We start from the raw sequence: 24,227 nt of genomic DNA, 5'->3' as shown, positions 1-24,227 counted from the left end.
AAAATTTTGCTTACATACCCTCTTGTTTTGGAAAAACTAAGTACCCCTCTGACACTTTTTTTTTTTTTTGAGATGGAGTCTCGCCCTGCCCTTTGACATATTTTAAAATTGGCATCTAAAATTTTTATCATACATTTTTTAAAAGATGGCAATCTATTACTTTTGAAATATTTAAATATCGATATCTTAAAATAAAACTGTTTTATCAGACTTACGTATAGCAGAGTCCAAATACCATAGCAAACAATTTTTTAAATGCTCAAATAAGCTCTTTTTTTTTTTTTTTTTGAGATCAAGTCTTGCTCTGTCGCCCAGGCTGGAATGCAGTGGCGCGATCTCGGCTCACTGCAACCTCCTCCTCCCCTGTTCAAGCGATTCTCATGACTCAGCCTCCTGAGTAGCTAGGATTACAGGTGCTTGCCACCAGGGTTGGCTAATTTTTGTATTTTTAGTAGAGACAGGTTTCACCATGTTAGCCAGGCTGGTCTCGAACTCCTGACCTCAAGTGACCCACCCGCCTTAGCCTCCCAAAGTGCTGGGATTACAAGTATGAGCCACTGCTCCTGGGCTCAGACAAGCTCTTAACAACAGATTACATATCATTCCTTTTCCTCAATGAATCGTATTTCCGTTTTACTCCCCTAATGTTATATATTTTATGTTTGAATTTTTTCTGTTGATCACCTTATTATATTTTAATGAACAAAAATATGCATATACATTGAAAATGAAATATTTTAAAATTTCATGATTGTAAAATTCCAAGTATCAAATGATATGTGGATTTAGGTATCATTACAAATATTATTATTAGTATACTATTGATAAAATAACATACACATTTCTAAAGTTATTAAATGTAAAAAATAAAATTTTATTTAAAAATTATCTTCTCGGCCGGGAGTGGTGGCTCACGCCTGTAATCCCAACACTTTGGGAGGCCAAGGCATGCGGATCACGAGGTCAGGAGATCGAGACCATCCTGGCGAACATGGTGAAACCCCATCTTTATTAAAAATACAAAAAAATTAGCCAGGCATGGTGGCGGGCGCCTGTAGTCCCAGCTACTCGGGAGGCTGAGGCAGGAGAATGGAGTGAACCCAGGAGGCGGAGCTTGCAGTGAGCTGAGATTGCACCACTGCATGTCAGCCTGGGTGACAGAGCAAGACTCTGTCTCAAAAAAAAAAAAAATTATCTTCTCATTAGATAAATGAAACTTTTCTCTCAATTGGCTTCATATTTATGGATAAACGTTATTTATTGTTAGAAATGAGAGAGGGTTTGACATAAATTCTGTTCTTATTTTTCATTTTTATAGAGGTAGGCATTGCTGTTTAACCCAATATTATCAGGAAGGTTGATAAAATAAAAATATTGTCAATTTTATTATCCCTTTATCAATATATTTTAATCTTATGTCTTGGAACTTCACATTTAGCTTATTCAATTTATGTAATACATTTGCCATATAATCTAACTGGAAAAATCAGTCCTCATTGATAAAATAATCAGCCAAAATCAGACGTACTTTTGGTCATAGAAATGCCAGTTTCATTTTTCAATCCAATTCATGTTAAGAAATGTCACTCTTTTTTTTCACAATTTTAATTTTCAGTAAAAATGAACTTTTCCATATAAACTTATTTCATCAGGTAATGCTACATATCACACAATGCACACACAAATTTTACTTGGCCACAGGATGTAAATGGGGAATAAACTTAATAAATTTACCACACTAATGATATTTTTTTTTTTTCTTTTTTTGAGACAGAGTCTCCCTCTGTCACCCAGGCTGGAGCGCAATGGCACGATCTCGGTTCACTGCAACCTCCGCTTCCCAAGTTCACGCCATTCTCCTGCCTCAGCCTTCCAAGTAGCTGGGATTACAGGCATGTGCCACCTCGCCTGGCTAATTTTTGTATTTTTAGTAGAGACAGGGTTTCACCATGTTGTCCAGGCTGGTCTCAAACTCCTGATTTTGTGATCCGCCCACCTCAGCCTCCCAAAGTGCTGAAATTATAGGCATGAGCCACTGTGCCCGAACAGTATTATCTTATTTTTATAGAAATAAAATCAAAATGTTACTTATTTCTCTTCCTTAGAATTTACTCACAGGGTTTGCATAAATCCTATGAATCATGCCACCATCTTCAGCCCTGTGGAATTACCCTCCCTTGTCTGGAGAAGGACCTCGATTAAGAAGCCAGAAAGTTGCCTTTACATTGTTGCTTTCAAATCCACTAACTTTTCTGCAGACAGAATGCTTCGTGAATTTTAGATAATCATAATTCAGATGGAGATACCAAAGGCCATTTCTCTATCAAGTTCCTGTAGTGGTTTTTATGTCTCAAAATCCCAATTCAAGATTGGTTTGAAGCCTGGTAACTGAGATACTAAGACAGTCAGACCATCTCATCAAAACAGACTGAGCATAATTTTATAACTCACACTGATCTTGGCTACCAAAGGATTTTGGTAGATGATTAAGGAGGTGCCACTCTTAAACCATTTAAATTGTAATTTAAGATAGACACATAAATAGGTGGGCATAACAGATGGGTAAGGCACAGAGGCCACAGCCAAACTCTGCTCAACTGTAGGATTGACATCAGCAGGGGCTCCTCTGCTCACCTAGTCTTAGACATATAAAATAGGTTTGTGTGTGTGTATATATATATGTATATATATATACACTGCCTCAGCAATTTGTGTTTCCAACAATAATATTATCAGAGACATCCTTTCATATCAGTATATACAGATTTACTTCATTACTTTAATGGCTGCACAGTAATTCACATGGTGGGTATACTATAATTTGTTGAACCGTGTTTCTATTAAAGACATTTGGGTTGTTTCCAGGTTTTCACTATTATAACTGATTTTGCAAAGTCTCCATTTATGCATACATATCTTCCTACACGTATATTTCTGTAGAATAGATGTTTTGTCTTGGAGTGAACTAACTGGGCTAAAGGGCATGGACATTTTACCTTCTGATAATAAATATTGCCATAATTATCTTCCGAAAGAGCTACATCAATTGACATTCTTACCAACTGTATGCAGGTAGCCTTGATCCCTCGCATTCTTATAATTTGGGGGAATAAACATTTTTTCTTTTATTCATACAAGGAACACTTATACAGAAATTGAAATGAATGGACTAGATAACTACATGCATCATTTTGATTAAAGCTCAAAAATGTAACATTGCTGAAAAAAAAGCAAATGGCAGAATAATATATATACACAATGAATACAACTACATAATATTTAAAAACATGAAAGACAGCACTATATATTGTTTGGTAATACACATCTATTTCATAGTTGAAGATTAAATGAGCTAATTCATGTAAATATAGTACTTGGCCAATAGTGAGTACTCAACAAATGTACTTATTATTGTCTACAGGAGCACTTTCTATGTTATAGCTATAAATCCTTTATTGATTATAAATGTTGCTGGTATTTAATCTGCTACTTGTCTTTAACTTTGTTATTAGTGTTTTTAATTTGTATGTTATAAAATCCGTAGATCTTTTCCTTTATGTCATTTGAATTTTGTGTTTTTGGAAATTCTTTCTCACTGCAAGTTTTAAAAATGTTTTTCTACAAAATACTGCATGTTCTCACTTATAAGTGGGAGCTAAACATTGAGTATATATGGACACAAAGAAGGGAACAACAGACACCAGGGCCTACTTGAGGGTGGAGGGTGAGAGAAGGGTAAAGATCAAAAAATGACCAATTAGGTACTATGCTTATTACCTGAATGATGAAAGAATCTGCACACCAAACCCCTGCGACACGCAATTTACCTATACAACAGACCTGCACATGTGCCCCTGAACCCAAAATAAAAGTTTTTCTGAAAAATTGTTTTTTCCGTATTTTCTATAGTACTTTTATAGCTTTCTGCAAGCATTTAGATTTTTTTATCTGAAATAAGGATCTAATCCCAAATAGTCAGTTGATCCAGCAGTATTTGTTAAGGAATTCATGCTTTTCCAACTGATTTAAAATGTCATCTTGCCCCCATATATATTGAATTTCCATATATGTGGATTTATATATTCTCTATTTATAGATTTATATTTATAGATTCTCTCCTTTGTTTTGTATTTATAGGTTCTCTCCTCTGTTTTGTTTACATCAGTATCACACTGATTTAAAGTACCATAGATTTGTGGTTATATTGTATATCTATTAGACAAGTACTCTCTGGTATTCTTATTTTTCAAATGTTTTTGATGTTGCTATTCTTACACATTTACTCTGCCAAATAAACTTTGGAATTAGTTCGTTGAATTCGCCTTTAAAAGTTATAATAGGGTTTTCATAGGTACTGTCCTGAATTTATAAATTAATAAAGGGAAATTGACCTGCCTTACTGAATCTTTTACATCTCTTTATCCTTTTGCTTTATGAACTAAATCAGGGTCAGCAATTTATGGACCATGGGCCAAATCTAGCCTGCCATCTCTTTTGTATGTTCTTTACAGTGACACAATTATATATAACTTGACAGCATTTTTTTTTTTTTGAGAGAGAGTCTCACCCTCTCACCCAGGCTGGAGTGCAATGGCAAGATCTCGGCTTACTGCAAGCTCCGCCTGTCGGGTTCAAGCGATTCTCCTGCCTCAGCCTCCCAAGTAGCTGGGATTACAGGTGCACACCACCACGCCCAGCCAACTTGATGGCATTTTAAAGTGTTGTGCATATCACTATACTGCCATATTTTGTTTAATCTTTAAATTATCAGTGCATTTCCATCATATCAAAATAAGAAAGAAGTACATCTGTGATATTTTGGGGTTAGTTCCTGTTAATTACCTTTCATCTTGAGTGTGGGTTACACTTCCCTATTTCTTTTTATCTAGTAATTTTGGATTGAACCTTGGACTTTATTGATAAAAATATTATAAAGACTCTGGATTCTATTACATTCCTCTGAAGATTTCTTGTGGGTGGGTGGGGGTGTGTGTGTGTGTGTGTGTGTGTGTGTGTGTGTGTTAGCAGGCAGTTGACTAGATTCATTTCCAAACTCTGAAATCTCAGTTCAGTATTTTTGCCGTAGCTGGATGCTAGAAATCTGTGCTGTGCATAAGTAAAGGGTCAGCCAGGTTTGAGCAAGGATTATACACAGAACTTGGAGCTCTTTCACTACTCAGCTGTGGTAACTATTCCCTACTTTGTCCTCTAGTTCCTAAACCAGTATGATGTCAGGTTCTACTGCGGTTTTAGCCACTCCAAGGCACCAATGGGCCTGCCCTCAGGGTAAAGCTATAAAAAGCAGGACACTTATTGAGTGTCATTCCTTTCTCCCAAGGGTCACTTTCCCTCCCACTCTCTATTATCTGCAGGTAGTTTGTTTGTTTGTTTTAATATATATCTTGTCTAGAGTTTGTGGTTATTTTTACAGAAGGGTCGCCCAGTGAAAGCTATTTGGCTATTACTGAAACCAGAACCACTGTTTTTTTATATTTTCTATCAGTTTCAAAAGTTCCTTTTAGTCTCAATTTACTAAGAGTTTTTGTAATTCTATTATGCTGAATTGTATTAAATGACTCTTCTATATCTATCCTCCCCCACCCTCCCCTGCTGTTCTAAGGAAATCATTGGCCGCAGGTGATCCAATAGTCTTTTGCTCTGGCTTCTCCCACCCTGGTGGTTGTCTTCCAAGAAGATAGTTAAGAGGGAAAAGGAACTTTCTATTTTCATGAACTTCCTCAAAATTAGTGGTTGAATAGCTGGTGCTCTCTCTTGTTTACCTGCTTGATTTATTCTGGATTTTATGGCTTTATTCTTTTGGGTATAGTTCTCAATTCTATCAGTTCACCAGAATTTGGAGGGAAGATGAAAAATGTTCACTATTTGAGCCAGAAGTTGGTGGGCACTATTATAATTCCTGTTACAAAGATGAGGAAATGGAGGATTAGAGTGTTCATGCAACCAGTTTCCATCACCAGTTAATAAGAGGAAGGCCAAAATTTGAATCCAGGTCTTTCTGGAGCCAGAGTTTAGTTGTAAAATGGGATACAAATGGGAAGTTGATAAAATTAGAAAAGTAAGCTGGGGCATAATGGGCAGGGCCTTGAATGTCGATATAGGGAATTTTCAGTCTTTGATGAAACCATCATTTATTGAATACCAGAGGCCAGATATAAAAATGAATAAGATGAAAATGAACAAGTACTTGAGCCTAAGGCTCCCACTATCTGAAATACAAACTATATAAAGAGACAGAGTAATAAGTGCTATCACAACAGCATGAGCTCTGTACCTAATTTAGTAGGTAACAGTCTAAGAATAGTAAGATGTTTCTGAGACAGTGTGGACGTTTCTAGACATCTCTTTGCATTGCTAAACTCTACAGCGACTTGTGTGTCTATGTTAGGAAATCTGAAATGAACTTTCTCCTGTGCCTTAAAATCTAAGGTATTATTTTAAGGTAAACTTCGTTAGAGATAAAATTTTTCGAGTCCAGGCATGGATTACAGCATCATGCCTGTAATTCCAGCACATTGGGAGGCTGAGGTGGGCGGATCGCCTGAGATCAGAAGTTCAAGATCAGTCTGGCCAACATGGAGAAACCCCGCCTCTACTAAAACTACAAAAATTAGCTGGGTGTGGCAGTGCATGCTTGTAATCCCAGCTATTTGGGAAGCTGAGGCAGGAGAATTGCTTGAATCCAGGAGGCAGAGGTTGCAGTGAGCTGAGATCATGCAGCTGCACTCCAGCCTGGGTGATAGAGCAAGACTCTGTCTCAAAAAAAAAAAAAAAAAAAAAAAAGGTATTTTGATATAATTCTTCACTCGTATTTCAGTTCTGTGTTAAAATGTCTGCTGTGGAGGGAATCTGCACTTCGGAAAGCCCAGTCATTGATCATCAGGGCACAAAGTCCTCCAAATGTGTGCGCCAGAAAGTAGAGGGCTCCTCCAATCACTTGGTGACCTTTACTGTGCTTCCTCTGGAAATTGGCCTTCAGAACATCAATTTCTCACTGGAGACTTCGTTTGGAAAAGAAATCTTAGTAAAATCGTTACGAGTGGTGGTAAGAAAAGCATACTTCAATAACTTATGCTTAAATTATTACAAAAAAGAGACACAGAAAGAGGGGGAGGGGGAAACAATAGTGTAAATTTAACAAAACATTAAGCAAGGAATCTGGATGGAGGTTATTCTAGATGTTTTTTGTACTATTCTTGCAATTTTTCTATACGTCTGAAATTGTGCTTAAAAATTTTTAATAAAACAATAACATTTTTCTTGTAGAAAATATAAAATACTGAAAAACGACAGATAAATAAAAATCATCGATAATTCCCATACCCAGAGATATCTAATTTTAACAATTGGTACAAGTCTTTTTTCGGTACACAGGTACAATTGATACACAGGCTTTTTTTTTTCCCCCTTTAATACATTCAGAAAATGTGTCTTGAAATCTGTGTGCCAGACATTATGCAAGGAACTGGAGATAAAACAATAAATAAGATATGGCCCTTGAATTTAAAGAACTTACGGTCTAGAAAACTTTCCATTGTATAAACAAATAAACGGGCCGAAAAAAGAAAAAAAGTGTCATTTGTTAAAGTACAGTTTACCCACAGTCTGTTAATTGTATTCGTTATTAACATTAATATTTTTATATAAGTATGATTTACCAATTAAAAATAATAGTACTTTTTAAAGGACGAGATTCTTGCTAAGGGTCATATGGCCAGTTAATGACAGATTGGATTTCTTGGTTCTTCACTCTCCAAGTTCTCTTTTCAGCTATGAAATTCACCTCAGTAAACATGTACCGACTTATTTTGTGCAAAGCACATTCCCATGCATCCTTGCATTGTGGCTCCATGCAAACTCTGGAGCCAGGCTGCCTGGCCTTGAATCTTGGCTCCATCACCTCCTAGCAGTGTGACAGTGTTACCTGATTTCCATGTGTGTCAGTCTCCTTATCTGTCAAATGGGAGTAATAACAGCACCAACCTCATAGAGGTTTTTAGAAGTTAAATGAGTTAATACATATAAAGCACTTAGAACAATTATCTGAGCTTATAAATAACTTCTTTTTAAGCATTTGCTCTGGTCAGTATGCAAATAGCCATAAAATCTTATTGCTGCTTATATCCATGTAAGTATTTATAGTATTTATACATAGTTTACCTTTTCCAAGAAAAATAATTTTTCAGTTTGAAAAGTGGTCCAGAAAAGTTGATCCAGGGAATTCAGGTTATATAAACTTAATTATGTTTTTAACTGAATGTTTTCTGCCTTTATTTTAGCCAGAAGGTGTCAAAAGGGAAAGCTATTCTGGTATTACTTTGGATCCTAGGGGTATTTATGGTAGGCAAAATGATTTTTTATTTTGTATGTTATCTTTTGCTTTAGAAGTTAAAGTGTGTATGTAACTTGAAACACTATTTTTCAGAATGTGAATTGTCTAGAATCAAAAGTATCCACTTCTGTCTGGGGGCAGTGGCTCACGCCTGTAATTCTAGCGCTTTGGGAGGCTGAGGTGGGTGGATCATTTGAGGTCAGGAGTTTGAGACCAGCCCGGCCAACATAGTGAAACCCTGCCTCTACTAAAAATACAAAAATTAGCCGGACATGGTGGTGGGCGCCTGTAGTCCCAGCTATTTGAGAAGCTGAGGCAGGAGAATCCCCTGAACCTGCGAGGTGGAAGTTGCAGTGAGCTGAGATCATGCCACTGCACTCCAGCTTGGGTGACAGAGCGAGACTCTGTGTCAAAAAAAAAAAAAAAAAAAAAGATTCACTTCTTAGATCACTTTCTTTCTTGATAGCATTGTAGTACAACTACTATAATCTGAATGACTGAGACATAACAATAATAATTCCATTAATTTTGAATGCAAGGCCTCGAAATAGTAATAATTGCATGACTTCCCTTATGGATTATATTCATTATCCATCACGATAATAATTTATAATATATTATTATTGAGCCAACAGTCCAAAGAACACCTAAGAAAAAGTCATTTACATAATTAACATGCATTATTTGAAAACATAATCTGATTAATCACTTAACAAACCCATTCCTCGTTGCTCCTGCTTCCCTACTTTTCCTTCAACTGAGATATTCCAAATCTTCTCAAAGCTAGAATTTTGCAAACATTTGAGCACTTAAGGCCTAAATACATATACATGTATTTATGGAATTTAGGATGTGGCCATTCTTCTCTTTTCAACTAAAGAAGACAGATTACTGTAGTCCTTCTTAAATGCTTACAATTTATCTTAATGTTGTATCAATAATTTTTATTTTATTTCAGTGATATAGCAATGGGGAAAAATTTACTTACAGATCATGATCACTATCATCAGTGTCTTTCCTCTGGGAAAGCAAAGAATTAATACCCTTTACACTTTAATTCAGTTGAGTATCATGAACTGAGGAGTGTTATTTCAGTAGAGTAGTAAAAAGAAAAATCCATCTATGTACATGTTTCCACATGCTTACTTGTTTCTCCAATTTTTCCTTCACACAGACCTCTTCCTAGCCTGCTCATTTTGAATGATCTATGGGTAGAGATATCACAAGTTTTGAGGGTTTTAGCCTCTTGCAATTATATCAAGCCTCAAAAACCACTGTGTCCTTGGCTTCTCTTGTTTTTTGTTTTTTTTTTTCACCACAGATGCTTCCTATACTGACATTATTGCAAACAATTTTCCAGAGTAGTCTTGTCTCACTCATCTAGGTGTGAACATCAAGACCACAGGATAGGAACAATCTTTTATCTGGGAATAAATCTCTCTAGGGAAAATCTGGGTTAAAAACAAAAATCTATGCCTCTTTCCAATCTTCTCATATGACTTTTTTCCCTTAACATTTGAGGAAACTTAGATTTAGGCAGCTTTCCTGATTTCTAGAGAGCTAAAGAGAAAAAAGATAAAAATTCTGTTCAGCTTATTTCAGATATTTTATTAAATACTTCTAATATTTATTTATTTATTTTTTTGCCGGGCGGGGGAACAAGGTCTCGCTCTGTTGCCCAAGCTGGAGTTCAGTGGCACGTTGTCAGCTCACTGGAACCTCCACCTCCTGATTTCAAGCGATTCTCCTGCCTCAGCCTCTGGAGTAGCTGGGATTACAAGCACTCACCACCATGCCTGGCTAATTTTTATATTTTTAGTAGAGACAGGGTTTCACCATGTTGGCCAGGCTGATCTGGGACTCCTTACTTCAAGTGATCCACCAGCTTTGACCTCCCAAAATGCTGGGACTACAGGCGTGAGCCACTGTGCCCGGCCTACTTCTAATATTTATATATTGAAATCGCTATACAAGTATGATACTTTACAGGGTTCAGTTAAAATTTAAAAAAAAAAACTAAAATGTATTTGGAAAAATAAATGGACAATAATGTTAAAGGAAATCTGAAAAAATGTATCAATGAGGGAGAACAAACTGTATATAGTAATTAAAATTGTGTGATACCAGCTTAAAAAAAGATTAAACACAGAGAATCAATGCTTAAGACTAGCTCTAGTCTTTAGTTTCTGCTTTCTGTCCCTGATAAGCCCTTTTCTCCCAACTCTTCTCATATCTCAAATGCAGAGAGTTAAGTTTCTCACTCCCTCACTTCCTGACACACCATCCTCATTGGTTTAGGCAGGCCCCTCTCATTTTATTTTTTCCTTCATCCCCGACCCCATTCCCATTCCCCTTCCTCCAAATGTACCCACTCAAATGTGTTTGCTATATACTTTTGAATAGAAAGGTAATGTTGTTTTGTATGTGTGTATCTTTTTAATATATGTATATGTAACATTGTGCTATAGATCCTATTCTATGTCTTAAGTTGTTACACTCAAGGCTTAGCTTTAAAGAAATATCTCTATTGTTATAGGTATACTTAATTCATTTTTCTTACGTAGAATTTCAAAACATGTTCCCTCACCATTTTATCCATCACTGTCTATACAATATATTTCTCTTGAAAAATCCGTGTTAGCATTTACCTGGACTGTATATCCAGGAGCCGGGTCAAAGGGTATATACATATTTAATGCCATTTAGTCCTGTCATATTGCCCTTCAGAATGGTTATTCTTCCATTAGCAGTGCATGAGGGTTCTCGTCTCTCCACAACCTCACCAACACTTGTCTCTCTAAAATGTGGTATTTTTAATGGGTATAAAGCCATATCTCATTATTGTTTTAATTTGGATTCTTCTGGTTACTAATGATTTTAAGCATTTCTTACATACTTGTCCATTTGGGTTTCCCATCTGTCAATTGCCTATTTGTATCTTTTGCACGTTTTTAAATTTTCCATGTGGGTTATCTTTTTAAAATTTCTTCTTGATTTTATTTCTGACATACCTCTTTGAGCAACAACAAGCCTTCATGGGTTTTGAAAAGGAATTCTTTATTCTGATGTAGTCAAATCCATCATAATTTCATCTTATGGTTATATATTTTTGAGGTAATCTTTAAGAGGTCTTTCTGTACTCTTAGTTCACAAAAATATTGCTGGATATTTTATTCTGTTAATTTTATAGATTTGACTTTAAAATGTTTTAATCTATCTGGAACCTGCCTTTTTATGTGATGTCTTGATGGGTCTTTTATTTGTGACCACAGACAAGGAGTAAAATTAACTTCTCTTAGTTTTAACTTTCTTTTTAACCTTTTCCACCTTGTAGTAGAGTTGCCAATGGAATTGAAATAGTCAAGAGCATGTTTCAATGGAGAAAATGGTGAAGGAGCAAATCTAGATAATCTGATGGCTATCTGTAATAAGTGTCATATATTGAGCATGAATTGTATGCCAGGTTCTTTGTCTATATTATTTTATCCCACAAAAATCCTTTGAGGAAAATATTGTTATCTCCATTTAACTGATTAACAAATTGAGGCTAAGAAAGGTTGTATCTTGCCCAGTGCCACATACATAGTAAGGTGTTTTTGAACATCATGCTTTTTCACTCAAACTGCAAACCTCTTAAATGTCTTCACTGAGTTTTATTTTGATATATCCTCCGCATTTATCAAGGGTTAATGAAGAAAGAAGTTTTATGAGGAATGCTCCTGCATTTTTAGGAAAACCACGTGGCTTGTCCATTACATTGTAAAATGTGACTCACTTTTCTTTATCATCTTCCATATGCCAGGGTCTGTGCTAAGTGCTGGGACTACAGCTTTCCCAGAATGAGAAATGATCCCTGCCCCCAAAGCGCTTTCTTCGCAGGACAATGGGAGGTGGATTCTCTTTGTGGTGACTAGTGTGGGCTCTGCAGCAAAACTTCCAGAGTTCAGATTGCAGCTCCACTTGTACTAGTTCTGGGACCTTGAACGCAACACTTTCTAAGCCTCAATTTCCTCATCTATAAAATTAAAATAACGAAAATAGACCTAACGTAGAGGATTGTTGTGAGAATCGAATGCAATAATTCATTTAAAGAGCTTAGTAGCATGCTTGGTACTCTATCAGTAGAATGATCAATGTTACCTTTTTTGGACATAAACCAGTGATTACAGTAGAAAAATTATCTGATACCAGTATGCTAAAACTCTGTTGTTTTGCTCATAGATTAAAAAGTATCAAAACTAGATGAGGAAGGGAAAGTGGAAAGAATTTCAGGTCATACTTCCCTGTGGAGCTAATGTTCAATATATAGTTGATTAAGAAATTACATGTTAGTTATTCTTTTTTTTTTTTTTTTTTTTTTTTTTTTGGAGACGGAGTCTCGCTCTGTCACCCAGGCTGGAGTGCAGTGGCCGGATCTCAGCTCACTGCAAGCTCCGCCTCCCGGGTTTTCGCCATTCTCCTGCCTCAGCCTCCCGAGTAGCTGGGACTATAGGCGCCCGCCACCTCGCCCGGCTATTTTTTTTTTTTTGTATTTTTTAGTAGAGACGGGGTTTCACTGTGTTAGCCAGGATGGTCTCGATCTCCTGACCTCGTGATCCACCCGTCTCGGCCTCCCAAAGTGCTGGGATTACAGGCTTGAGCCACCGCGCCCGGCCTCATGTTAGTTATTCTTAGCTTTCAGTTCCAGGAACAATTTTCTCTCTTTGGGCAAGCTGGCATGCTATATTTTGCTGGTGAATAAGATTTATATAACCTACTTATTTCACATCTTATAATGACCAGGAAGCTTACAGCCAAATTTAATACTTTGTTTAATAAGATTATACAAGCCTAGGATTTGATTAAAGTCCTTGATGATTGTTAACTTTCTTTTAAAATTTTAATAGTCTAATTATAAGTCTTTTATTTTGAAAAATTCTTTGAAAGTGATACATTGTAAATAATCTGCAAATAGTCTTCCCCTGGAAACTCTATATAAATCCAAATTTTCTAAATTACAGGTACCATTAGCAGACGAAAGGAGTTCCCATACAGGATACCATTAGATTTGGTCCCCAAAACAGAAATCAAAAGGATTTTGAGTGTAAAAGGTAAATTAACAACGCCATTTTTAGTTCTCACTTCACTTGGTGCTTCAAACAAAAATCAAATATCCTCATGATTATTCTGTTTCTCCACTTTTGTGTTCAGTAGCACACACAAATCTACCTTTAGGAGTGCTCCACCCCTACCCACCTCCCACTTTCAAACTTTTGATCACTTTTCCCACTATCTTCTTCCAACTGCCTGATTTACGTAGAGATTCATTCTCCTCCAGTGGAGGGTGGGGACTGTCATTGGCTCAAAGATGTCTCCAAAATGGGGGTCCAGTTGCTTCTAGACTTAAAGAACTTTCCATGGTCTTAGTGGCCAGTCCTGCTCCAGAGAAGGCCTGTGGCCTGCACATGGCCTAGAGAGAACAGCACTGCTCTGCTGAAGTACTGGTCCCAGAGGGGTTGTCTTAGTCCATTTATGCTGCCATAACAAAATAACAAAATTTGTAAATAATACAAATTTATTTCTCACAGTTCAGGAGGCTGGGAAATCCAAGATCAAGGCACCAAGAGACTGGGTGTTTGGCAAGGGCCGCTGTCTGTTTCCATGAGGACATATGTTGCTGTATCCTCCTGTGGCAGAAAGTGGAAAGGCAAAAGGGCGAAAAGGGGTGAACAACTTCCTCACACCTCATCTATAAGATTATTAATCCCACTCATTAGGGCGGAGCCATCATAACCTAATCACCTCTCAAAAAGCCCCACCTTCTAAAACTATCACCTTGGTAATTAGGCTTCAGTATATGAATTTTGGAGAGACATATACATTCAAACCATAGCAGGGGTTCTCCTCCCCTCGAATACATTTGCAGAAGTGATATTTGCACAAGTGACTAGGTTTTCCCTAGTCTCCAGGCTTTACAATTCAATAACATATTACTGAATGATAGAATGTCCTGACTACATTTTATCTCAGATAAAACCCTAGAATCACAAAATGCTAGTACTGGAAAGGATCTTTTTGATTATGTGCAACCCTATTGTTGGATATAAAAGAAAGTGGCATGTCCAAGGTTGCACAGTGAGTTATAGACAGAGTCACATCAAGCACTCCCTGTTCAGGCTCTTTGCTTTGCTTCCTGGAAGGAATTGGTAAATATGGTTTATGATGTCTAAAGCTATCAGGTTGAATGACAACTAATTTGCCATGTTCTCTTGCAGCAATCAGTCCACTGTATTACATTACCTACCACCATATTTTAGTGATTTTTAAAGTCTTTATTTTTGTTTGTTTCTTTCATATTCATGTTCCTAACCAGATCTTTTTTTCTGACCCCGTTTCTGAGAAGCAAGTCAACTGCCTAGATAAAAAGGGAATAACCATCTCTAGATGATTGTTCTTCTCTCTTGAGAACATATTGTTAGAAGCTAAAAAAGGCTGGGCGCGGTGGCTCACGCCTGTAATCCCAGCACTTTGGGAGGCCGAGGCGGGTGGAACACGAGGTCAGCAGATAGATACCATCCTGGCGAACACAGTGAAACCCCATCTCTACTAAAAATACAAAAAATTAGCCGGCCATGGTGGCGGTCGCCTGTAGTCCCAGCGACTGGGGAGGCTGAGGCAGGAGAATGGCGTGAACCCGGGAGGCGGAGCTTGCAGTGGGTGGAGATCGCGCCACTGCACTCCAGCCTGGGAGACACAGTGAGCCTCCGTCTCAAAAAAAAAAAAAAAAAAAAAAGAAAAAGAAATGAATAAAAAGCGGTGTGTCTACTTTGATCTTTTTTGTTTCAGGACTGCTTGTAGGTGAGATCTTGTCTGCAGTTCTAAGTCGGGAAGGCATCAATATCCTAACCCACCTCCCCAAAGGGAGTGCAGAGGCGGAGCTGATGAGCGTTGTCCCGGTATTCTATGTTTTTCACTACCTGGAAACAGGAAATCATTGGAACATTTTTCATTCCGACCCATTAATTGAAAAGCGGAACCTGGAGAAAAAATTAAAAGAAGGTAAAAAAAAATGTATTTCACATAAAAATTGGGTGATTTTAAACTAATATTTTTATTAAACTAATATTTAAGTTGTGAATTATAAAAAACTTTATAAGAGAATTTTAGCAAAAAAATCATGAGATGCACTCTACTATATAAATAAATATTATTTCTGTAGCATTTTGGCTTAACTTACCAAAATGCCTGGATGAGAGACAAGGCACCTGCATTCCAAACTACAGAACACTTCCTTCCTTTTTGAATGAGATCAGAATGTTCTACTTGATAATTCCCAATTCAGGCAATTCATATGCTTCCTTTGAGAAGTTCAATGCTGGCCGCAGAGCATATGCTTACTGCCCAACACCAAAGGAAGCTTACCATTCTCAGGGGCTGATACAGTGTTTTTTGAGTAGAAAGGGAGGTCTGTGAAGCACTGTGTTCTTTTTCTTGTGCCTCTTAGGGATGGTGAGCATTATGTCCTACAGAAATGCTGACTATTCTTACAGCGTGTGGAAGGGTGGCAGTGCTAGCACTTGGTAAGTAGAAGATTTTGAATTGCATTTTCATGTAGTGGTTAATTAACTAAAGAATAATAATCGCAATGGAAACTCCATTCCTCCAGTTGCTCAGGCTAAAAGCCTCGTCATCCTTCACTCCTCTGTTTCTCTTACAATTCACATCTGATCCAGCAGATACGGATTCAAAATATATCCTGAATTTGACTACTTCTCACCAACTCCACCACACCATCCTGTTCCAGGACACCTTCCTCTCCCACCTGGATTCTTGCACTAGTCTCCCTTAGTCATCTGGGTTCAGCCCTTGGTCCTCTTCAGTCTATACTCAACACAGCAACTGAAGTGACCCTGTTAAAACATATGTTAGATCATGCCACTCTGAACCATTTAGGAGCTTCCCATCTTACCCAGAGTAAAAACCAAAATTTTTATTGTGATTTACAAAAGCTCTATATGATCTGGCTCCAGTTCGTGTCTCCTCCTTTATCTCCTATACTCTCTTTCCCTCCAATTCAGCCCCACTGGCCTTCCTCAAACACACCAGGCATGCTTCCATCTCAGGGCCTTTGCACTGTTTTCTCAGTCTGGAATACTCCTCCTTAGGTATCAGCATGACTGGCTCTCATATTTCCCTCAGGTCTTTACCAAATGTCACCTCAGGGAGGCCTCTGCTATATCATAATGTCTAAAATTGCAACCCACTCCCCTCCCAACACCTCATATCGTTTCTTTTCTCCTCAGCATGATACTAATGTTCTTGCTTATTACACTATTGAGAATGTAAGCTCCATGTGGGAAGTCCTAAGTATCCCTAGTGCCTGGTACCTACCTGGCACATAGTAGATGCTCAATAAGTATTTATTCAGTGAAACATAACTTCCAAAATTCTGATGATTTGAGGGAAAGATAGTCCGAATTAATTAAGAGTCCATATGGCAGTCTATTTTCAAAAAATACTGGCTGGGCATGGTGGCTCACGCCTGTAATCCCAGCACTTTGGGAGGCCAAGGCAGGCAGACCATGAGGTCAAGAGATCGAGACCATCCTGGCCAACATGGTGAAACCCCATCTCTACTAAAAATACAAAAATTAGCTGGGTATAGTGGCAAGTGCCTGTAGTCCCAGCTACTCAGGAGGCTGAGGCAGGAGAATCGCTTAAACCCAGGAGGCGAGGGTTACAGTGAGCCAAGATTACACCACTGCACTGCAGCCCGGGTGACAGAATGAGACTCTGTCTCAAAAAAAAAAAATGAAGTAACCATCATGCTATGACAAAATATTTAATAAAAGTGGTGTGCCAGTTGCTTTGTAGGTTCTTTTTTTTTTTTTGAGATGGAGTCTCGCTCTGTTGCCCAGGCTGGAGTGCAGTGGCCGGATCTCAGCTCACTGCAAGCTCCGCCTCCCAGGTTTACACCATTCTCCTGCCTCAGCCTCCTGAGTAGCTGGGACTACAGGTGCCCGCCGCCTTGCCCGGCTAGTTTTTTTTTTGTATTTTTTTTTTAGTAGAGATGGGATTTCACCATGTTAGCCAGGATGGTCTCGATCTCCTGACTTCGTGATCCGCCCATCTCGGCCTCCCAAAGTGCTGGGATTACAGGCTTGAGCCACCGCGCCCAGCCTGTAGGTTCTATATGAAACGTATTTAAGGAGTTTACAACCTAGAATACTTTAATTTTATATTTTTTCTTTCTTTTTTTTTTTTTTCCGAGACAGAGTCTTGCTCTGTCCCCAGGCTGGAGTGCAGTGGCACAATCTCAGCTCACTACAACCTCCACCTCCCGGGTTCAAGCGATTCTCCTGGCTCAGCCTCCTGAGAGCTGGGATTACAGGCGTGCACCACCACGCCTGGCTGATTTTTGTGTTTTTAATAGAGATGGGGTTTCACCACATGGGCCAGGAAGGTCTCGATCTCCTGACCTCGTGATCCACCCACCTCAGCCTCCCAAAGTGCTGGAATTACAGTCATGAGCCACTGCACCTGGCCAATTTTTTTTCTTTAGTTACTGAAATTTCCCAGAATTTTATCTTTGGCCCTCTTATTTTCTGTAATCTCTCCTGGTACAATCTCATTTTTGCCCATGACTTCCATAACATCTAGGCCAATGGCCTCCTAATCAATGTTTCAAGGCCTAACTTCTTTCCTAAGAAGTTAGGAAATGTGTAGATCCACATTTCTAGGTTTCCAGGAGCCAAGGTTCTTCAAGCACAATATGTGTCAAATTCATTATTTTCTTCCTCAAATACACTTCTCTGTTTCTTTTTTTTTTTTTTTTTTTTTTTTTTTGAGACAGAGTTTCGCTCTTGTTGCCCAGGCTAGAGTGCAATGGTGCAATCTCAGCTCACCGCAACCTCCGCCTCCCAGGTTCAAGCAATTCTCCTGCCTCAGTCTCCCGAGTAGCTGGGATTACAGGCATGCACCACCACGCCTGGCTAATTTTGTATTTTTAGTAGAGACGGGGTTTCTCCATGTTGAGGCTGGTCTCAAACTCCTGACCTCAGGTGATCCGTCCACCTTGGCCTCCCAAAGTGCTAGGATTACAGGTGTGAGCCACTGCGCCCGGCTCTGTTTCTTTACTCAGTGCACAACAATACCCTGCCCTTTGTCCCCCATTGATCAAGTCAGAATCATCAGTTGGTTTTTGATTCCTTCCTTTCCTTTTGGCTTTATCTCTGATCAGCTACCAAGTTCCATAGATTATACCTTAGAATTAGGCCTGACCTTGTGTGGGTGACACACTTTAAAAGACACACAGGGCCAGGTGCAGTGGCTTACACCTATAATCCTAGCACTTTGGGAGGCTGAAGCAGGAAGATGACTTGAGCACAGGAGTCCAAGACCAGCCTGAGTAACATAAGGAGACCTTGTCTTTAATAAAACATTAATAAAAAAAAAAAAAAAAAAAAAAAAAAAGGCTCATAGACCCCTGCAGCACACCAACCAAAGGATAACCCAGGATGCAGGAGTGGGAGTGAGTGTCAATGAAGACTGGAAACTGACACAGCAGGACCTGGGAAATAGATGCCTGGAGAGCAGAAAGCCCCACAGGAAGGTGCAACAGCCTCTCAGTAAACTCTTAGAGCCTTTCAAGAGTTTGGGGCAAGACTGAAACATAGACCCAACTCCGTAAGTTCCTTGAAAGAAATAATAGACATAGAAGAAAATATCCACCACCTATATACCCTCAAACTTTTCTTGAGAAATATAAAGAAGATTTTTTAAAGTGCAAATATCATTCATATTAACAAAACCCTAAATTGATGACTATGAACATTTTTTGTATTTGCCTTTTTAAAAAAAAATTATAGATATTGAAGTTTTCTCTTTAACTACAAACCTTCATCTTATGTCTTGTTTCTTTCCCCCAAGGGCATTCACTATCATGAGTTTATGCATCTTTCCATAACATTTTTAATATTTTATATAATATATATATACATGAAATCATATAGATGTAACTTAACTCCAGTTTGGCTGCTCACTGCTTAGATGCCAAACTCAAGAGACTAGGATTGGTGGGAGGAAAAGCAGGTTAATTCAGAAGCCAGCAACCTGAGGAGATGCCGACTAGAGTCATGAAACTATCCCAAATGCCCTAGGCTGGCCAGAGGGATTTTAAAGGGGAAGGGGCTTGGAAAACTATGTGCAGGAGTTAGCTACATGCAGGTCAGCATGTCTTGTTCTGATTATTATCTTGAGTAATGGGCCATCTAGTGGTCAGCTAGACTGGAACAGGTTTGTAGATTAACTGCTCAGTGTTTTTCTTCTCCAGGGGACATTTCGCAACCTTTATTTTTATCTCATGGCTAGTTCCTGGAATTCTTAAGCAAGCACTGTTTAAGAAAGTTAAGCATGGTAAAAGAAAGAATGGTTATTTGCTTCCAAAATGAAGTGATGGCTTCACAGTCCCTTTTTGTATTTCTAAATGATTATAACTAGTATCATACTATACCTATTATTCTGTAACTTACCTTTTTCTTTTAATACTTTTTAGTTATTTTAGATATAGTAGTATAAGTAAATATAACTCACTCCTTTTCATTGCCATGCGGCATTTTATTTTACAAATATATCACATAGTATATATTCTTTATCCATTCGTATATTGACAGACAACCATTTCCAAATTTTAATATTACAAACAATGTGATAACGAACATCTTCATATGTCTCTTTGTGCACATGTGTGAGAGTTTCTCTAGGGTATATCCCAGGAGATAGAATTGCTGAAACATAAGGAATGCATATTTACAGTTTTATCAGATTTTGCCAGATTTCTCTTCAAGGTGACTAAAAAATTCTTTTCTACTCTAAATGTTTAGTCCTAGACCCTATTGTAAAACATGAGGAACTAAACTAGACCATATTAAGAACTTATAGAGGTAGCCTAGGGTCTGGAACAAAAGCAAATCAAATAGCCTACTTCTTTCCTCCAAGTCACACTTAAAATTTGAATTTCAGGGCAGTCTTCAAGGGACAGGTCAGTGGGAAGAGGAGAACGCAAAAAGCTAGAGAAGTTGTATTTGCTTTACCTTTAGGGAAGAGCTGTCCAGACCCCCACTCCTTAAGGACTCTAGGGCCGAGACACCCAAGAGTACCAAAGAGAAAGAGAGATAAGAGCAAGAGCTTATAAAAGCTGGGCACAGTGGCTCACACCTATAATCCCAGCACTTTGGGAGGCTGAGGCGGGTGAATCACCTGAGGTCAGGAGTTCGAGACCAGCCTGGCCAACATGGTGAAACCCCGTCTCTACTAAAAATACAAAACTTAGCTGGGCCGTGGTGGCACTTGCCTGTAGTCCCACCTACTTTGGAGGCTGAGGCAGGAGAATCACTTGAACCTGGGAGGCGGAAGTTGCAGGGAGCCAAGATTGTGCCATTGCACTCCAGCCTGGGCAATAGAGCGAGAGTTCGTCTGAAGAAAAAAAAAAGGGGGAGTAAGAGCTTACGCCTATTGAATACTTACTATAATCCAGAACTATTTTAAGTATGTTCATATATTTAATCTTTATAATTGATCCCAAAGGATGAGTCCATTGTTTCTATTTATTGCCATTGCCTTTTTTCAAATATGTAACTAAAGTACGGGGAGGGTATATCATGGGCCAAATAGACAAGTGGAGAGGCAGCCTGGCTGTATAGATAAGTGGAGAGGCAGCCTGGCCGCATAACGGCACTCATATACCTTTCTAGCCTGCTAAAAGAAGAGAGACTTCCAAAAGCCAAAATCCCAAAAGAGACCCAATATAAAATGTGGGCCAATCTTTGAAAATGTGACTGTCTTTGAACCTGAGCAATTCATAGAAGTATTTCTCCTCCTTGAGAGCAGTGTGACGGGATTAAAAAGAGAGGAGTTCTCAATTCTTACCCCCTAAAAGTCAATAGAGTAGAAAATAAGTTTCTGATGTTTTTAGAGAAAGAATTAGGAAAAGGCCCCTAGTTGTGGAGGGGCAAGTTCCAATTAATATCAAAACAATAATTTTAAAAATAATTAAAGCAATTAGAGCAAAGCCTGAGAACAACCTAAATGTCTACAGAAAGGGAAATGGCTTAAATAGCTTTGGTGCATCTGTACCAAAATACTATAATTTAATGTATAAAATCACTTGTAAAAGAACGAGGAAATTTTATGTATTAATCTAGATCTCTAAGGCATATTACTAAATAGAAAAGAAGGCAAGTACAGGATAATGTAAACATTCTCCCACTATTTTGGTGTGGTTGGGATGGAAAGGTAGATGGGAAGGCTATATTGTTGCATCTACTATTTGGAAGAATGTACAAGAAACAATGGTCATCTTCTGTTGGGAGGTGGAGGGGGACAGGGACGGCTAGAAGGGGACTTTTCATTATATATCCCTTTGTGCTTTTGGTTTTTTTTGGTTTTTTTAGAAAAGGTCTCTGTCACTCAGGCTGGATGCAGTGGCACAATCTCAGTTTACTGCAGCCTCTACCTCTTGGGCTCAAGTAATCCTCCCACCTTAGCCTCTCAAGTAGCTGAGACTATAGGTGCATGCTACCATGTCTGTCTAATGTTTTGCATTTTTTGTAGAGACAAGGTCTCATATGATACCCAGGCTTCACTTTTGGATTTTTGAATCATGTGAGGGTTTTACCTCTTTAAAAATGCTTAAAGTACATTTTAAAAATGAAAATGAAAAAGAAACACAAATTTTTTAAGTGAGGGGAAGTGGGAGAGCGAGTAAAGTGGTCTGAGTCTCAGACATCTGAGGCCTTGGGGACTCAGTGGGGACTCCTGGGCGACTGAGAGAGTGAAGAGATGTTATGGGGGGGGATGAGCCCAATCCTCTCTGATACTCTTCGATGGGTATTAGTAGAGACTTGAATTTGCTTTTTGACTAAGTAATAATGATCATTAAAATTTCCTGTGAGGTAGTAAGTTCTGTGTCAATGGCAGCACTCAAAGACAAGTGAGATAAACACTCCAGGGATATTGGGAGAGGGGACTTGGGGCCTCATATAGGAATTTAGATTCCATGGCATGTACAGATTTTACAAGCTAGAATTATGAGATTTACTTTTTCATGCCTCATGTTCATGGGTCAATGCCTTGACTCAAAAACTATTTATTTTATCTCTGTTAACTTTAGAGTGTAATTCTTTTATCAGGAATCAATTTTTAGCTTGTGTGCTAGCTAACAATGTTGTAATCACAGAAGATGTGCTGTTCACATTTGTTTACCGAATGTTTTGGAGGTATTCCAAAAATCTTCCCTTCCTTTGTAAAATGGTGACTTACTTTGGAATTGTGTGTTTTAAAATGTTATTTTCTTGTAAAGAATAAAGTTGTATAAACTAATTGAAAGCCAAAAGGGATTCAGTGTTCTAAATATTTATTTATCTTATTTTGTCTTAAAGGTTAACAGCTTTTGCTTTAAGAGTACTTGGACAAGTACATAAATATGTAGAGCAGAACCAAAATTCAATATGTAATTCTTTATTGTGGCTGGTTGAGAATTATCAGTTAGATAATGGATCTTTCAAGGAAAATTCACAGTATCAACCAATAAAATTACAGGTAAGGAAACCAAATGCAAAAATTGGCAATAGTTTTATTTACAGTTTGAGTTTTATTCTCATCCGATTATGGGAGGATGAAGAAGAAGGAAAAAAAATGTGATTCTACAAGAAATTCCTTTTGTGAACAAGCAAAAAATACAAAAGTCTTCCCATAATATCTGAAGTGAAGCGATCTTCAGACAGTTCACTAGAGATCAGAGAAGTGATATCTTAGACCTCTCATTTAACAGGGTGGAGGGAGATGGGCAAGTGAAAGCACTCAAGTGAGATAGACCCAGGTCTTATTGAGAAATGAGAAGCAGGAAGGGAAAAAGTGGGAGATAAGGCTTAAAACACAGAGTAGAGGCCAGGTGCGATGGCTCACACCTGTAATTCCAGCACTTTGGGAGACCAAGGCAGGCGGATCATGAGGTCAGGAGTTCAAAACCAGCCTGACCAATATGGTGAAACCCCATCTCTACTAAAAATACAAAAATTAGCTGGGCGTGGTGGTGCGCGCCTGTAGTACCAGCTACTCAGAAGGCTAAGGCCAGAGGATAGCTTGAACCAGGGAGATGGAGGTTGCAGTGAGCCAAGATCACGCCATTGCACTCCAAACTGGGTGACAGAGTGAGACTCTATCTCAAAAACAAAACAAACAAAAAAACCTACAGAGTAGAACCAGGTCATTTCACTTTAAAGACACCATTTCACTCTCCTTTTAAAACATTGCTTCTTTTTAGGGTACCTTGCCTGTTGAAGCCCGAGAGAACAGCTTATATCTTACAGCCTTTACTGTGATTGGAATTAGAAAGGCTTTTGATATATGCCCCCTGGTGGTAAGTAACTGTTTTCCTTCTCTCACACCCATCATCTATTTCTGTAACATATACTGAAGGGGCCACCAATCAGAAGACCTTTAGTTTCAAAAGCTTCTTTTCCTTCTTTCCAATTACTTGAAAATAACTTAAACTCCAGAATTGAAAGATTTCAGAACAATGATAGATATTAGAAACCACCTAGTCCAACCGACTCATTGACAGTTGAGAAAGCTGAGGACTGTAAGTAAGGTGAATTCAATTGCCCAGTGTCACAGGCTAATAAATTGTAGAGCTGGGTCTAAAACTGATAGCTGAAACTGTGATGGGAGAATGATCCAGTGCCCCCAGCTTCTCTGTCTTATCTTTGCGAAATCCTGCTTTATATATGTTACTGTTGTCCTATAGTGAAAGCACTCTGTATTGTGCAAGTACTGAGGATACACAACAGCAAATGCATATCCTCCAAATCCTTCCAAACAACATTTGCTTGGAAACAGG

At 38.4% G+C, this 24,227-nt stretch overlaps 1 protein-coding gene across 9 annotated transcripts in view; it reads left to right on the top strand.

Moving 5' to 3' along the window:
- The window catches only part of C5 (complement C5), a 137,753-nt gene that overhangs the window by 84,036 nt on the left and 29,490 nt on the right, over window positions 1-24,227 (top strand). For all 9 annotated transcript variants that reach the window (XM_073021886.1, XM_037984493.2, XM_073021887.1 and 6 more), the window contains 7 exons: window positions 6,836-7,063; window positions 8,298-8,358; window positions 13,351-13,440; window positions 15,176-15,388; window positions 15,834-15,909; window positions 22,768-22,927; window positions 23,652-23,747. In XM_073021886.1, coding sequence (XP_072877987.1) covers window positions 6,836-7,063; window positions 8,298-8,358; window positions 13,351-13,440; window positions 15,176-15,388; window positions 15,834-15,909; window positions 22,768-22,927; window positions 23,652-23,747 — 924 coding nt within the window. The remainder of the gene's footprint in view (window positions 1-6,835; window positions 7,064-8,297; window positions 8,359-13,350; window positions 13,441-15,175; window positions 15,389-15,833; window positions 15,910-22,767; window positions 22,928-23,651; window positions 23,748-24,227) is intronic.

Source organism: Chlorocebus sabaeus, chromosome 12, assembly GCF_047675955.1.
Source record: "Chlorocebus sabaeus isolate Y175 chromosome 12, mChlSab1.0.hap1, whole genome shotgun sequence".
Classification (NCBI taxonomy): domain Eukaryota; kingdom Metazoa; phylum Chordata; class Mammalia; order Primates; family Cercopithecidae; genus Chlorocebus; species Chlorocebus sabaeus.
This window is presented reverse-complemented; position numbering and strand designations above follow the sequence as displayed.